The sequence below is a fragment of the Podarcis bocagei genome (genome assembly GCF_964188305.1).
Source record: "Podarcis bocagei genome assembly, chromosome: Z".
In the NCBI taxonomy this organism is placed as follows: domain Eukaryota; kingdom Metazoa; phylum Chordata; class Lepidosauria; order Squamata; family Lacertidae; genus Podarcis; species Podarcis bocagei.
In genome coordinates this window covers 10,666,206-10,679,923 of record NC_138140.1, presented here as the reverse complement: position 1 = coordinate 10,679,923, position 13,718 = coordinate 10,666,206, and the positions used below count along the sequence as shown (strand labels likewise).

The window sequence follows — 13,718 nt, the reverse complement described above, 5'->3', positions numbered from 1 at the left end:
CAGTTTCTTGCTAGACAGCCATGAACAAAAGCACAAGAACAACTGCCAGACATGGGAAGACAAGCCAACTGACTTACCTCCATTGGAAGGAGAGTCTTGCAGGTCACTCCTGCCTGGTGCATGCACCAAGCACCCTCTGGCAGCAGGACACATGGAACATTCCTTCTTGCTCTGCCCTTTTTTTATTGGGGTCAACATAGGACACTGCAGGCCAACACCAGAATCCTTGGTACTCTGAGATGCAGGAGTGGATGTCTTTAAAAGATTTTTAAGAAAGTGAAAGTAAGAATAATGAACAATTTGTGTTGAGGCAAATATTACATGGAGAAAGTCCCTGCTGCCATCTGTGTGCTCTTTGATAAGAAACTGGAAGAGTTCAAGGCAAAGACAGGTGAACAAGGGCCATTCATCAAAGGAGCAAAAAATCTAAAGGCACTAGCAGAAGGAAGGAAATACTCTCCTATGTGCAACTTAGATAAGCTAGTTAATAGTTTGGTCAATGCCAAAGTTAGCTCTTCCACCAAGCTAAACATGTCTATCTGCTAAAAACATTTCTGTTCCAGCAAACATACCCAGGCATGCATTTTTGACACATGATTTTAGTAGATGTAAGTCCTTTAAAAATACTGATTTTGTTTTATATTTTCATTTTTTAATGTCTCTTGTTTCCATTTTTGATTGGTATTTTAAGTGAGTATTTTATTCTGTCTTGCAAATCACAGAAAGTTTTTTGTTCTAGTAAGCGGTATTTACAATGAATAGCCAACACTAGGGCAACACTATGCTGCCTGAAAGTATATGCTTCTTGATCAATATACATGGACACAAACAGAAAAGCATGCAACAACTATCCATGTATAAATAAACAACAGCAGTGATTATATAAATATATAAGCCTATTAAAAGTGGCAACTAACGTGACTGAGATTTGACTAAGTAAATTTCATTTTGAGTGGTGGCTTGGGTTAAACTCCAAGCAGGTATAACACACACAAAGCAAAAAGTTACTGACTTGAGCAACATGTTTGGAAATGCACTGCACAAAAACTGAAGAATTCTATTAATAAAATGAAGGCAGTCCATGTCTAAGCATTGCTTGAAGCTATTCAACAAACTGTTAGTATTTGTAATGTAATTTCATTGGGAATGTATTTCACAAAGAATAGATGGTATTGGAGAAAGGAGATGGCAGCTGGCAGTTGGAAGTTGGTTGGTTATCCTACGTAGTTCTGTCTTCACTGTGAAGGTGACAGGTGTGGGGACTTCATGCAGACACTGTCTGGAGGATTTTGTAAATAATACTTGTTGTTCAAATGTTGCCAGCCTGACAAGTAAAGATTTATATTCAGCTATTTGTGCAAGGCATATATATTTTCATCACAAATAGCTATCAGAAACTGCAGCATTTCTTCTTTCTCCAGGTTGTGGCATGTTTCCACATGTCTGCTATCCAAAGGGGTGAGGGAATTGGCTGAGAAAGGGAAAAAGCAAGAATTTGGAGAAAAGTGTAAACTTTTCTTTTTACAACTGGGCAGTATATAAATTTTGTTAAATAAATGTGTAGTTTAGGCCTCAGATCCATAAGGCTCAAAATATTTCAATGGTTAACTTTGGAGAATTCCTGTTTTGAAGGGGCTCTCCTTGAGGCAAAGGACTTTGAATAAAATGACCTTTCCCAACTATATTAATGGAAAATTACAAGTTATCTCCGAATATGATTTTTCTAAATTAATTTAAGTGCTTCTAAAGTAGGTGGGGAAAGATCTCCATATCTGATTCCTTTCCATCATTTGCCACTCTAGTTTTCATACTTGCGATGATGGCACATAATACAGATGGCCCCTCCGTTGCAGTGGATTCATTATGCTGGTGATAGCGTCATTCTGGTGAGATATAGCATGCCTGAGTGCAGCAATTTCATCCAATATGCTATCAATTTCTTCCCTATTGCCTGCAGAAGAATTTAGATTTTTAGCCCATTATATTTGTGAGGACTACAGTTAATTAAAGAAACCCCCCCCCCGAAAAAAATCAGGCTCAGCATTCCATTTATACCAATACTTCCTTTGCTGGATGGAATCTCAATAGCTGAGATAGTAGTAAGGAGGTTGACACTCAAAGCAGTGCTTTTAAACCTGCATCTCAGCAGTTTAAATGACTTCCTTTCATACACTATTTTCTTTTTGCTGACATGTGCAATCTCTAGCAGCCCCATGCTTGGGCAAAAAAAAATAACAGGGAAAATAAACTTAAGAAGGAAGAAAAAACAAGGGCTGTATCCAAGGCAGAGTAGATCCATTGAAAATAATGGACATGACTTAGATCCATCAATTTCAATGAGTCTATTCTGAGTATAACTTAGTTGGGTAGACCCCAATTGTTTCTTTAAAAGACTCTGAGACACAACACTTACCCACCCCCGCCCCCCCCCACTGGAAGACAAATTATGAGAAAGCTGCTCTGACCTAGAGAGGCAGTAAAAAAAATCTAGGGTGGAACCTCGTCTGCCTGCCTAGGTCTACAAAGCAGGACTACATGACCTTGCTGGTCCTGGACAATGGGTGGAACAACACATGTCTGGACAGAGAATGATGGGAAGACATCTGAATTAGTTTGAAAACATGCTCCAGGAAAAAATGGAAGGAAAGCATTACCTGTCTGAACTTGATCTAGTACACGGTGCAGTCGGTCAATTTCTGTTTTTTGGCATTTCAATAGCTGCTTTAATTTACCAATCTCCTCTTTCTGAAAAGCAGAAGCTGCAGTCTCGGCATCAGCTTTTCCCACTTCACTCTGAAACTATTAAAAAGCATCTTAGTCATATTTTCTCATGTTTTGCCCTTGTGTACATTGGAGTAAAGCAACATCAGAGTGCACAATGTAAAAAAAATGTAGACGAAGATTCTACAGGCCATTTTGATCCTATTTTCTGAAAAGGGGTTTAAAATGAGCAAGTCTTGGCCTCACATGCCATGTCCTGACTTCTCTCTCGCCAGGCAGATTAAATCATTACTGGCTCAGTCAATTTGAACATTTGTATATCACTGAGATTTTCTGTCCCTTGAAATCAATATATCTGACCAGGACTTGAATTTTTAGAACTCAATGGGAGACACATCACTAAGCCTCATAGTTTTCATATTCATGTAAGAATTTTTCACTCTTGCCTCTATTTCGTGTTTCTTATCAATGTGTACAGTAAGGGGACTGATAACTTACCCATTCCTCCTTTTCTTTCAGAAGTTTCTGCAACAATTCTATTTCTGATTCTGCTCTGGCAAGATCTTTAGAAGCTTGAGTAGCAAGCATACAGAACTTCTCGGCTTCCCAAAGTTCCTACAGAAGAGGAAAAGGTGTTTTACTTAGCTTATTTGATGCAATTGTTGATGTTTTGTATTATTACTATTTAATAAATTTAGTAGTTGCCTGTCACAAAGAAACTCCAAGTGACTTACAAAATTGTACAATCATTAAGTATAACAGAAAATAAAAAAGAAACAATACATTACAATAACAATCATACATTAAAACACAAAACTGTCCCAATAAAATAGCAGCAAAACATATAATAAACAAGATAGTATTGATTATAAGAAATCAATACTTTGACCAGAGCAGTGGTTCCATCCCTTCTCTGTTCCTCTTTCACTATGCTTATTCTAGGTTCTCAATACAGTCAGGTGCAGAGCCTTCTCTGTTAATAATAACAACAACTACATGATATTTTATTATTAAATGAAATCAAGAAAGTTGCTTCCATGCAGAAATGTATACCTTAATGATAAGAATGACTAATAGAGACTGAAACACACTATGTGGTGCAAGAGAAGTAGTTTCAATTCGGTTTTACAATTTTACCAATTATGTACCTCACTGCGTTCCTGATTAATTTTGCATACAGTTCCACGGAGTGACCTGAGCTGATCTTTGGCTGCACAGAGATCTGCTGCTGCTTGTTTATCTGAAGTAGATATCGCTCTCTTTAACTCCTGCAGCTCTTTATCAATGTCAATGAATTGCATTTGTGCCTTAGCATCTTCCACCTTTTTCTGAAAGAGCGGGAAAATGCTATTCAACAGATGTGACAAAACAAACAACATACACACACAAATATATGTATATCTTGCTTTCTTCTCTGGTAGGATGCATTCACATTAAAATATAAGCAAATAGTGCAGTATTTTTTAAAGTGTTGTACAGAGGGACATGCCTTACTAGTCACAGGCTTTTTAACAGGAGTAGCCCTACCCTATTCTCCAGATATTCTAGTTGTGCAAGAATTCTTTCTTTCTCCTCATCAGCCTCTTGCAGCTGTTGATCTGTTAGGCCCTGGATTTCTTCCATATTCTTCAGCTTTTCACTTAGATGCTGGATTTCATTCTCTAGTTGATGTACTCTGGCTTCATTCATCATCTTCTCAGATTTAATCTGAAGTTGAAACAAAGGGAAGATGATGAGAGCTTGAGGATAGTTGTAATCTTTCCCAGGGCATAAAGTTAGCAGCATGTGGAATCTTTTGCAAAAGCCTCTGCTTTTTACCTCCTTTACAAACAAGTACATTTGGTCCTTTTCCAAAACTGCAAATAGTAGACACACCATGAAAAAGGCAACATAAAATCATCACCAATTTGAAGTTTTCCAATATAATAATTCAGGGTCACCAATGCACACGATCACTCATGATTCCATATCAAAAAAATGCCCTCAAGGAAATATAATCTAAATTCAACAGCAAGGCAAAGAAGAGAAAAACAAGGTAATTGGGATGGAGGCACAATCCTATAGGAGTTGTCTCAAAAGAAAATTCACTGAGTTCAGTGGGGTTCACTCCCAGGAATTATGGCAAATAATTGAAGTCTTAGTTACCACTCAAGGTAAGTACTTTATGGAAAAGTTTGATTTTGAGGAGGGATTGAAGGAAGACAGACACAAATCATGCAAATATTCATGAAGGATTGACATGTATTTGACCATTAAACAAGGTTTCTGTCAAAATAATTGTGGCAATTCTTTCCTTAATAATTTTACAACGAAAACTTTTGTGGACACCTGATGAAGTAGACTCTAGTTTATGAAAGTTTATACCACAGTAAACCTCTCTGTCTTTGAAATACAACAAGACACTTTGTTGCAACAGACCAGAATGGCTATCTCCTTGGAAGTTCCTTTCTCTCGCCTTTTGGTAATACAGTGGTACCTCTGGATGTGAACGAGATCCGTTCTGGAGCCCCATTCGCATCCTGAGCAGAACACAATCACGGGTCGCGATTCGCCACTTCTGCGCATGACGTCATTTTGAGCGTCTGCACATGCGCGAGCGGCAAAACCCGGAAGTAACCCATTCTGTTACTTCCGGGTTGCCGCGGAACACAACCTGAAAATGCTCAACCTGAAGCTACTTTAACCCGAGGTATGACTGTAGTTGGTTCTCTTACTTTGGCTTCTGCAGCTTTGTTACAGGCCAGCTTGTATTTTTCTTGTGCCTCTTCCAACTTAGCTTGCTGGGATGTCATCTCCTTCTGAAGCTGTCTCTCTCTGGCCTGGATGGCCTCATTTTCTTGATGAGATTGAGCAAGGACCTTACCAAACTCTTTCTGTAGATCTGCAAGGCTTTTCCCTAAAATATCCTTTGCATTATGGCACCTGAAATAATCAGTTATACAAAAAAAGGAAAATGCGTTATGGAGAATTGCTACCTAGGCTTACCATCAATGCTCATCTGAAGACCTGTGTCTTATGGCTAAACTAAATGTTGGACGTCTTTGCCAAAACATCTAAAAAGCAGTGGCAGAGCAGAATTCGAAGAGAAGTAGCAAGTTGGTAGGTAAGAGATACTTCTTACCCCATTCACACTCCCATGCCCAGACTGTTATTTTCCAGCTACAGCAAACACACATCTGCAAACTCAAGATGGGGAAAAAGTGAGGGGGAGGGAGATAAGGGTTGTGAAGAATAGGTGAGAGAAGGGTCTCTCAGTTTTTGGATGTTTTGCTTGGCAGGGGGTTGGACTCGATGGCCCTTGTGGTCTCTTCCAACTCTATGATTCTATGAGATTCCCAGTTTCAAGTCTTTCCATCCATTTTGACAGCAACATATTACTTTGAGACTGAAGGCCATTTCATACAACTACCAAAAAAGAGAGGTGTTCTGCAGAGTGTTCTCCATCTGAAAGAGTGATGCTTATCTTCAAACACTGACAGATACACAGCTGGGAACTGCCTAGGCATTAACTAGCCAAGTGTTTGCAGCTAGATCTCCCCTTCTGATAAAGGTATGAAACCTCTGAATTTAGCTCACCTGAATTCTGCCCCAGTCTGTAGATTTTCTTTGAGTTCTCTCACACGAGCCAAGAATTCTTCAGGATGAATTAAGCTGTCAACTGCATGATTCAGTTGCTTTTGAGTATCTTTAAGCTGCTGCTTCAAAAGGTTATTATCTTTCTGTAACAAAAGAGATTTCAGAGGTCACTTTTACCATTATATGCTTTCAATGATTTCGTCTTGCACTGACTGTATAAGAATGTAAGAAGACTAAACATAACACTTATTTCACTGCATTTCTTCACTAGCATAGCTGACCTGTGGAGCTAAATGACTAGTTACTACAGAAAACAATCAATAAATAAAGCATGATAATTTCCCCTATTAACTCTGGATGATTTCCAAGATACAACTCTTGTTAATCTTTAACAGACACACAAGAAAGAATATACAAGGTGGTTGCATGATTGACTTTCAACAGCTGGAGCCTTTTGAAGAAGGTTATATATCAGAATGCCAGACATGCTCTCTGAAAACAAAAACAAAAAAAATGAAAAAAATACTGTACCTGTAGCTGTTTAAGATGAGAAAGCAATTTATTATTTTCCTGTTCTCTCTCGTCTGATAATTGTGCTTTAGTCAAGGCATTTTCTAAAGCTTGCCTTTCTTTGCTGAGCTCAGCCTGGAGAGCAGAGTGCTCCAGCTACCCCATCCCAAAAAGAAAAAAGAAAAAAATTCTCACTTTCCTCTACAAAAAAACAATGAATTAGGTAACATTTGAATAGAATATGTATTTTGCAAGGACAGCTCGTTCTTCTAAGGAAGACATTGACAGTCCATAAAACAAGCAAACTTCTCAATTTCCATTTGCCCTATTGTCATGACTGGCCTCTTTTATGCATAATGATATCAGGCTTGAGTAGCATGCTAGTATGAACATGCTGCTCAATCCGAATATGCCATTAACCATGGGATATTGTATGAGTTGCCAACCCAGCACTTGTGGGCATATATTGGTCCACCAAAGTTTTCATGGATGCCTGAGGATCATCACCACCATCCCTTTTGCCACTGCAATTAGGCTTGAAAAAGCCACATTGTAGCTAATAGAAGGCTTCTTTCAAGTCTAATTACAACAGAGGAACAATTTCAGAGGCAGAGGGTCACAGTTGGCAGGGGAGTTGTCACCCTGATGTCACCTCTTACCAACTGCCATAAGGGTTGAAAAAATTGTTACTACCTATAATTTTTCAAACCTAAACGCAGCAGTGTGTGAGAGAGATCTTCCTTGAGATAGCACCTAGAAAAGGAAGATAAACCTTCCCTCTCCAGTTGCACTCCCCAGGAGATCATGCCCCACCTATCTTGGTGGGGAGGGTGGAGAAAAACACTTTTTCAAGCCTAATTGCTGGGGGGAATGTGTGCATGCATGTGCATGTGTAGTTGCAGTATGGAGTGGGTTGTGCCCACAAGAGTTTTTCACACTTCAAAATGTATTCATGGGCAATGTACAAACCGTGACCATGTCTTGATTGTCCTAGTACTATAAATCTGTCCTGAACCTTAATCAATAATTTAGGATGCTGTATGGGTTGGGTTGGGTGGACCCTTTACTCTTTTTGATTGGGCCAGCCCCATGACCCTAGTACACCTCCCTTGGGCCAATGCATTTGACACGCCTAGATTAGCCTCTGCTACCAAGTTGAATCACATTTAAGAGGGTCAAAACTCTTTCTCATGGAACTAAAAAGGTTCATTGGGAGAAAGATTGAGCACATCAACATATTTCTGACAATACTAATAGCTGCTTTTTGATTGGTGGGTGACAAGGTAACACAAACCTAACAGGAATCCTCACAGCAGGAAACTGTTCACTGAGTAAGATAAAGTCCCCCAGCTTCCTCAATCGCAATGCTTCAGCAATTCAACTCCCTGTCTTAGAATCATAGAATTGTAGAACTGGAGGGGACCCTGAGGATCACCTAGTCCAAACCCCTGCAATGCAGGAATATGCAGCTGTCCCATACAGGGATTGAACCTGCAACCTTGGCATTATCAGCACAGTGCTATGTCTTCTTTCCCTACTGTGTTAAAAAGCCAGAGTCCAATCAGTTTAAGCTACTGGAAGAGCTGGCAGGACTGCGGCAGCAAGGAAAACCAGACAAAATGTCCCTCAGCCACCCACCTACCTGAGAGCTCTTTCCATTTCACTATGACTACTACCAACCTGGATTCTTTACAGATAAGTTTTAGAAAAAAGAAGTCACGTTTTGGAACCTATATGGATTGGGAGAAACATGAAAGGTATAAGGAAAGGAGACATTTCTCTCTGAATGTCCACTTACTTGACTGTGTTGTTTTAGCCTCTGCAGTTCTTCCTCATGCTGATTGGCTTCAATGTCTCGGGCTTTCAGTTCAGCCTCCAGCTCAGCCTCATATGTGATATGTTCCCTTTGAGTCTCATGCAGGGCTTCATTGAGCTCTCTTTGTTCTTCAAGTGCCTGCTCAAGGTCTGCAATTTCCTGGAACCGAAAGTGTGTTTTATAATTTTGAGTTCATCAGTTCTCCAGTAACATGGTTGTAGCATGTATCCCTGTGAAACAGAGACTGTGCTCCTATACATCTACCATGGGGGCAAGGAGTGGGGGGAAGGGAGCTAAGCCACCCCTGCTGCTGGACTGGAGGCGTACCTCCCCAACATACTATTTTGAAGTCCATAGGATAAGATGTACATAATTGTTGGCAAATGTGGGTTTCCCAATTCTGCATATTATCCCAGTGTGTGATGTGACAGAAAAATGGATGTTTGCAGAGGAAAAGTGGGATGGGAAGGATGATCAAGCTTTCCCTACCAGCTCCTTCCCCCCCAGTGATAGAAAACATCCTGGTGTTGCCAGGATGACAAGCAGGATGGTCAAACATGCCAAGGTCTACAGAGCATCAGCAGTTGCTCTGATTCAGGAAACTGCAATACCATGATTAGTGGCAGGTGCTTTTGAGCTGCCCACCAGCTATTAATACAGTTTAAAACAAACAAAGACAATTACACTAAAATAAAAAAATGACCACATTTAATCACATTTTTGAATAGGTCATAAATACTTTTTAACCATCAAAGGCAAGGGTAGAGAAGTGGATCTTCAGCACATGACAAAAGCTGTAAAGTGAAGATGCTGGATGCACTTCAGTCAGGAGATTCCACAAATCTGGAGCCAGCAAAGAGAATGTCCTCTGATGGGCCACAACCACTCACCCACCAACCTTATGAGTGTGGCAAAACATTACTCTAGCATAAAACTCTGGTGTTTAAAAGCTTGCATTGGCTACCCATATGCTACCAGGCCAAGTTCAACATTCCTATATTAATTTAGAAGACTCATAACAACTTTGATCCTTAAAGACTGATCAATTCCATATATCCCTGTCCAATCACTGAGGTCTTTGAGGAATTTAGTATTGTGGGTCCACCCCAGTAGAACTCCCACCTGGCTGAGATCCAGCAGGCCACCTTTCTCTTGAACTTCCAGAGGTTAGTGAAGACGTTCTCAATTTAGTAAGCATTTTTTTCCTGATGTTTCGGTTAATTTTAACTGATTTTATCTCCATTATACCAGTTTTGTAACTTCACTGTACACCTCTTAGAGACTATGGTGTTAAGCACTACAGTGGTACCTCGGTCTACGAACAGCCCTGTTAACGAACTATTTGGTTTACGAATTCCACAAACTGGAAGTAGGTGTTCCGGTTAGTGAACTTTACATCGGTCTACGAACGGAAGCCGATTGGTGGAAGGGTACTGGCAGCAGGAGGCCTCAGTGGGGAAAGCGTGCCTCAGTTTAAAAACGGCTTTGGTTTAAGAACGGACTTCCAGAATGGATTAAGAAGTTCGTAAATCGAGGTACCAATGTATATAAATTGTTGAAATAAATAAAAAGATTCTGCCAATCTTAACCTCATTGTTTTGTCCTGGTTTCTAAATTATGTTTGCCAGTGAGGAAAAGCATCAGGACTTTTTGGAATATAACAGTTCTTGCATCTTACTTTTCTCAGGTTTTCTGCATCCATAGCAACTATCTCCAGCTGGTTTCTCTCCTCCTCGAGTTCTTCCAGCCTTTGCAATAACACCTCTTTATCCCTCTGCAACTCCTTGCATTCATCACTGGTTTGTTTGGCCTGACTCTTAACACTCTCTAGATATTCCTGTAACCCAATGATAATTCCTTCCAGGTCTTTCTTCAGTGCATCATTTGCTGCTATTTGGCCTGTGAATGGTAGAGGAGAAAGAGTTAAGAAATACGAAAAAAGAAGTATTTCAGTTTGCAAGGGAACACCAAAAAGTCATGAGAGCTATCCCTGATTATCTGAAGGTGAGGTGACATCACTGAGTATGTCTCAAAATAGACTTACATAGGAGACACAAACTTTGATTTCAGTATCTGAAGTGATAGCATATTTGCATTTACCCAACATTGATGTTTTAAAGAAGAAATCTGGTCCAATAAGACTGGCAGCCATGTACATTTTTACTGTGCTTGTAACTCTGTTAAATCAGCACAGTAACATTAAAATAAAGTGGGGAAGGGAGGGAGAAATACAGTACTGGATAACCAGGAATTGCAATGACAATGTTTTCCCCCAGAAACTATACATTTTTTCTTTAAACCTAACCAGTAAAAGTTCACAAATTTTAAGTTAGGTGGAAAGTTCCATTTCTCTTGACGAGGATCTCATCATTTCTCTAGGTAGTGCCACTTTTCCTCACTTTCCTAACTGCTCTAAGAGAAAATCAACAAGAGTTCTTCAGGAAACTAATCTCCAGAGACTTCCACCAAGAGTTCTCATACTACAAATGGGAAATAACGTCAGGATAAAAAAATTCTACTTGACTAAACAACAGTAGTAGGTATCTTACACTAGTAGGTGACCTCACTTGAATCCATCAAATAAAGTCATCCCACAAACCTCTTCAGTGAGCTGGAAAGATAACCTGGATGCCACTTATGGGTTTCCTGCTAGGAGAGGCAGAATGCTGCTTTGAGGCTTTCAGAATTTGGCTGGTATTGGTGTGCTCAGAAGGGAGAGCCAAGGTGATGGAGTTTAATCTCATGCCACGTATTAAGGATAGCTCCACATTTCAAATAACAAACATGGTTGCTGCATTTATTAAGTGAGCACTTCCTACAGCAAATACTTAAAAGCATGCATATGTACTTCTAAGAACTGTTGCCTGTAGAGTGTAAAATCTGTATATGCTATGTAAACTATCGAAAAGCCCAAAGCCTCTGAGCTAAAGTCTGTTTTGAATAACATTTTTTACCATCTGTGAGCTGTTGCTCCAGGTCCCTAATTTCCTCAGTTTCCTTTGCAATCCGAGACAGCATGTCATCCAGGCGACTTTCAAGATGCTTGTAATGCTTGTTCATCATGTCAAGTTGTTGTTCTTTGCTTGCTTTCTGAGCCTTCATATGAGCCTGTGAGTGGAAGTTAAATGGACATCTCAGGGCAGTAGTTTAAAAACAAACAAAGCACCCCAAACAATCCTGATCTTCCTGCACCCTTGCCACAAATGTTCTACAGCAGGGACGGGGAACTTTCTGATGATGCTGGACTACACCTCCTATCATCTCTGAGCACTAGCTGTATTGATTGGGGCTAATGAGAGTTGGTAGTTCAACAACATCTGGAAGTTTCACCATCTCTACTTCACAGTACAGAACAATGAAAGCTATCTTATGCCAAGTCAGGCAACTGGTTAATTTAGTATTGGCTGGGGCTCTCCAGGGTTCCTGATGGGGTCTTTAAAGCCCAAGAATGAAACCTGGGACCTGCATGCAAAGCATGTGCTCTACCGTTGAAGTATGTTGCTTTGCCTATATGATTAACCTAATTATGTAAATGGACAATGTTACTTCAGTCACAGGGCTTTCAGCTAGATGGGCTTCAAGTTTCTTACAATTCTGACCACAGCATATATAAATTCTTAGAAGCAAACAATTTGCAGGAAGTTTGAAAATGATTGAAAAATCTTTTATTTTATTTTATTAAATGTGTATGTTTTTTATTTTGTTTTGTTGAACGGTCGAAAAATCATTTATAAGCAGTATATCCTTCTGGGAGAAGCCCACAGGGATCTACTTTTGTGAAACTGGTAGGCCACATCATTTCTTACACCTTTCTCCAAACTATTTCCTTCTGCATTAGTTGAGTTGGCTTTGCACACCTGGAATTTCTACCTGGAAGAACTTTTATTTTTAAGATTTGAAGCCTGTTTTTTAAAACAAAATCCTTAAAGTGGCTAGCAGCTTACATAGAATTTATTAATCTGTGCTCTCTCTCTCTCTTGCCTCTATACATACCACTGGTGCCATCTGTGGAGGGGCCATGGGAGCAGGGCTCCCTAAAATTTTCAAGCAGCACTGCCTCAATTTTTTTTTAAAAAAAATATCCACTATGATCCTCAAAGGGATGCACCAGTAGAAAACGCTGGCCCGTCCCTTTGATGATCACCAGGCCACCTTCCAGGAAAGTGCTCTGGTGGAGATTGCGAGAGTGGGAGATTGCCAACGAGAAGCTGGCTTGTCCTCTGCTAGGGATGTGGTGAAGGGGTGTGTGGCACGCTGAGTTGGCCTGGATGGGTTGGGGGGGTGGCACATGTATGTTGTTTTACACACATGACAGGCCCCTGCAATGTTGGGGGCAACTCAGCATGCCCAATATATACTGAATGCCTAACCAATATGAGATTCATGCATTCCTTGTAAAGTTGAGCACTAATAATAAAACATACCATTGTGACAGCTTCATTCAACTGTGCCCTCAGATTAAGCATGGTAATTAGGAGATGGTGTACATAGTATCTTGTAAAATCGAAGTGTAATTCTAACCTTCACTCCCAATGTCACTGTGCTAAGTGTCCCTCTACCTCCAAATAGGGAAGTGTACAGTGTGATGACATCAGGGTATAATGTAACTTGTATTCTGCCTTACAGAATGATACAACTCAACCCACGGGTGTTGTAGCTGCAGCCCAGTGCTTCTTATACACTACCATTCTCCCCTTAAGTTACACAGACCATTCTGTAAACCCTTCTCAACCCAGTCAGACTAACCTCATATGCCTCTCTCCAATGGGTGCTAAAGAAATTGGATACTAGATCTTCTGCATTAAAATATAAGCCAATAATTTCAGTTTCATGCCAAAATATTATTTGTATACTTCTCCCCCCAAAATCTACAACCCAGATTTTATTTTATTTTGTCAATAGCACATTTATTCAAGCTGCTATACTTAACCACAGTTGAATGAAACTGTTACAATGACAAGTTTGGTTATAAGCTTGATAGTGTTTGCTTGGCTTAGAAACACAGTGTCAAATCTTACAGGGCAGACTACTTCCATTCATGGTTTTAGGCATCCAACATGGTACATATTTTTTATGAACCAAAAATAGCAGAGTG

The 13,718-nt window shown here is 40.0% G+C and overlaps 1 protein-coding gene across 4 annotated transcripts in view; it reads right to left on the bottom strand.

The window, feature by feature from the left end:
- The window catches only part of CNTRL (centriolin), a 62,810-nt gene that overhangs the window by 24,612 nt on the left and 24,480 nt on the right, over window positions 1–13,718 (bottom strand). For all 4 annotated transcript variants that reach the window (XM_081179958.1, XM_081179957.1, XM_081179956.1 and 1 more), the window contains 12 exons: window positions 11,578–11,731; window positions 10,302–10,522; window positions 8,606–8,782; window positions 6,829–6,963; window positions 6,298–6,440; window positions 5,436–5,643; window positions 4,249–4,428; window positions 3,870–4,049; window positions 3,220–3,336; window positions 2,655–2,799; window positions 1,812–1,951; window positions 78–255 (listed from right to left, as the gene is read on the bottom strand). In XM_081179958.1, coding sequence (XP_081036084.1) covers window positions 78–255; window positions 1,812–1,951; window positions 2,655–2,799; window positions 3,220–3,336; window positions 3,870–4,049; window positions 4,249–4,428; window positions 5,436–5,643; window positions 6,298–6,440; window positions 6,829–6,963; window positions 8,606–8,782; window positions 10,302–10,522; window positions 11,578–11,731 — 1,978 coding nt within the window. The remainder of the gene's footprint in view (window positions 1–77; window positions 256–1,811; window positions 1,952–2,654; window positions 2,800–3,219; window positions 3,337–3,869; window positions 4,050–4,248; window positions 4,429–5,435; window positions 5,644–6,297; window positions 6,441–6,828; window positions 6,964–8,605; window positions 8,783–10,301; window positions 10,523–11,577; window positions 11,732–13,718) is intronic.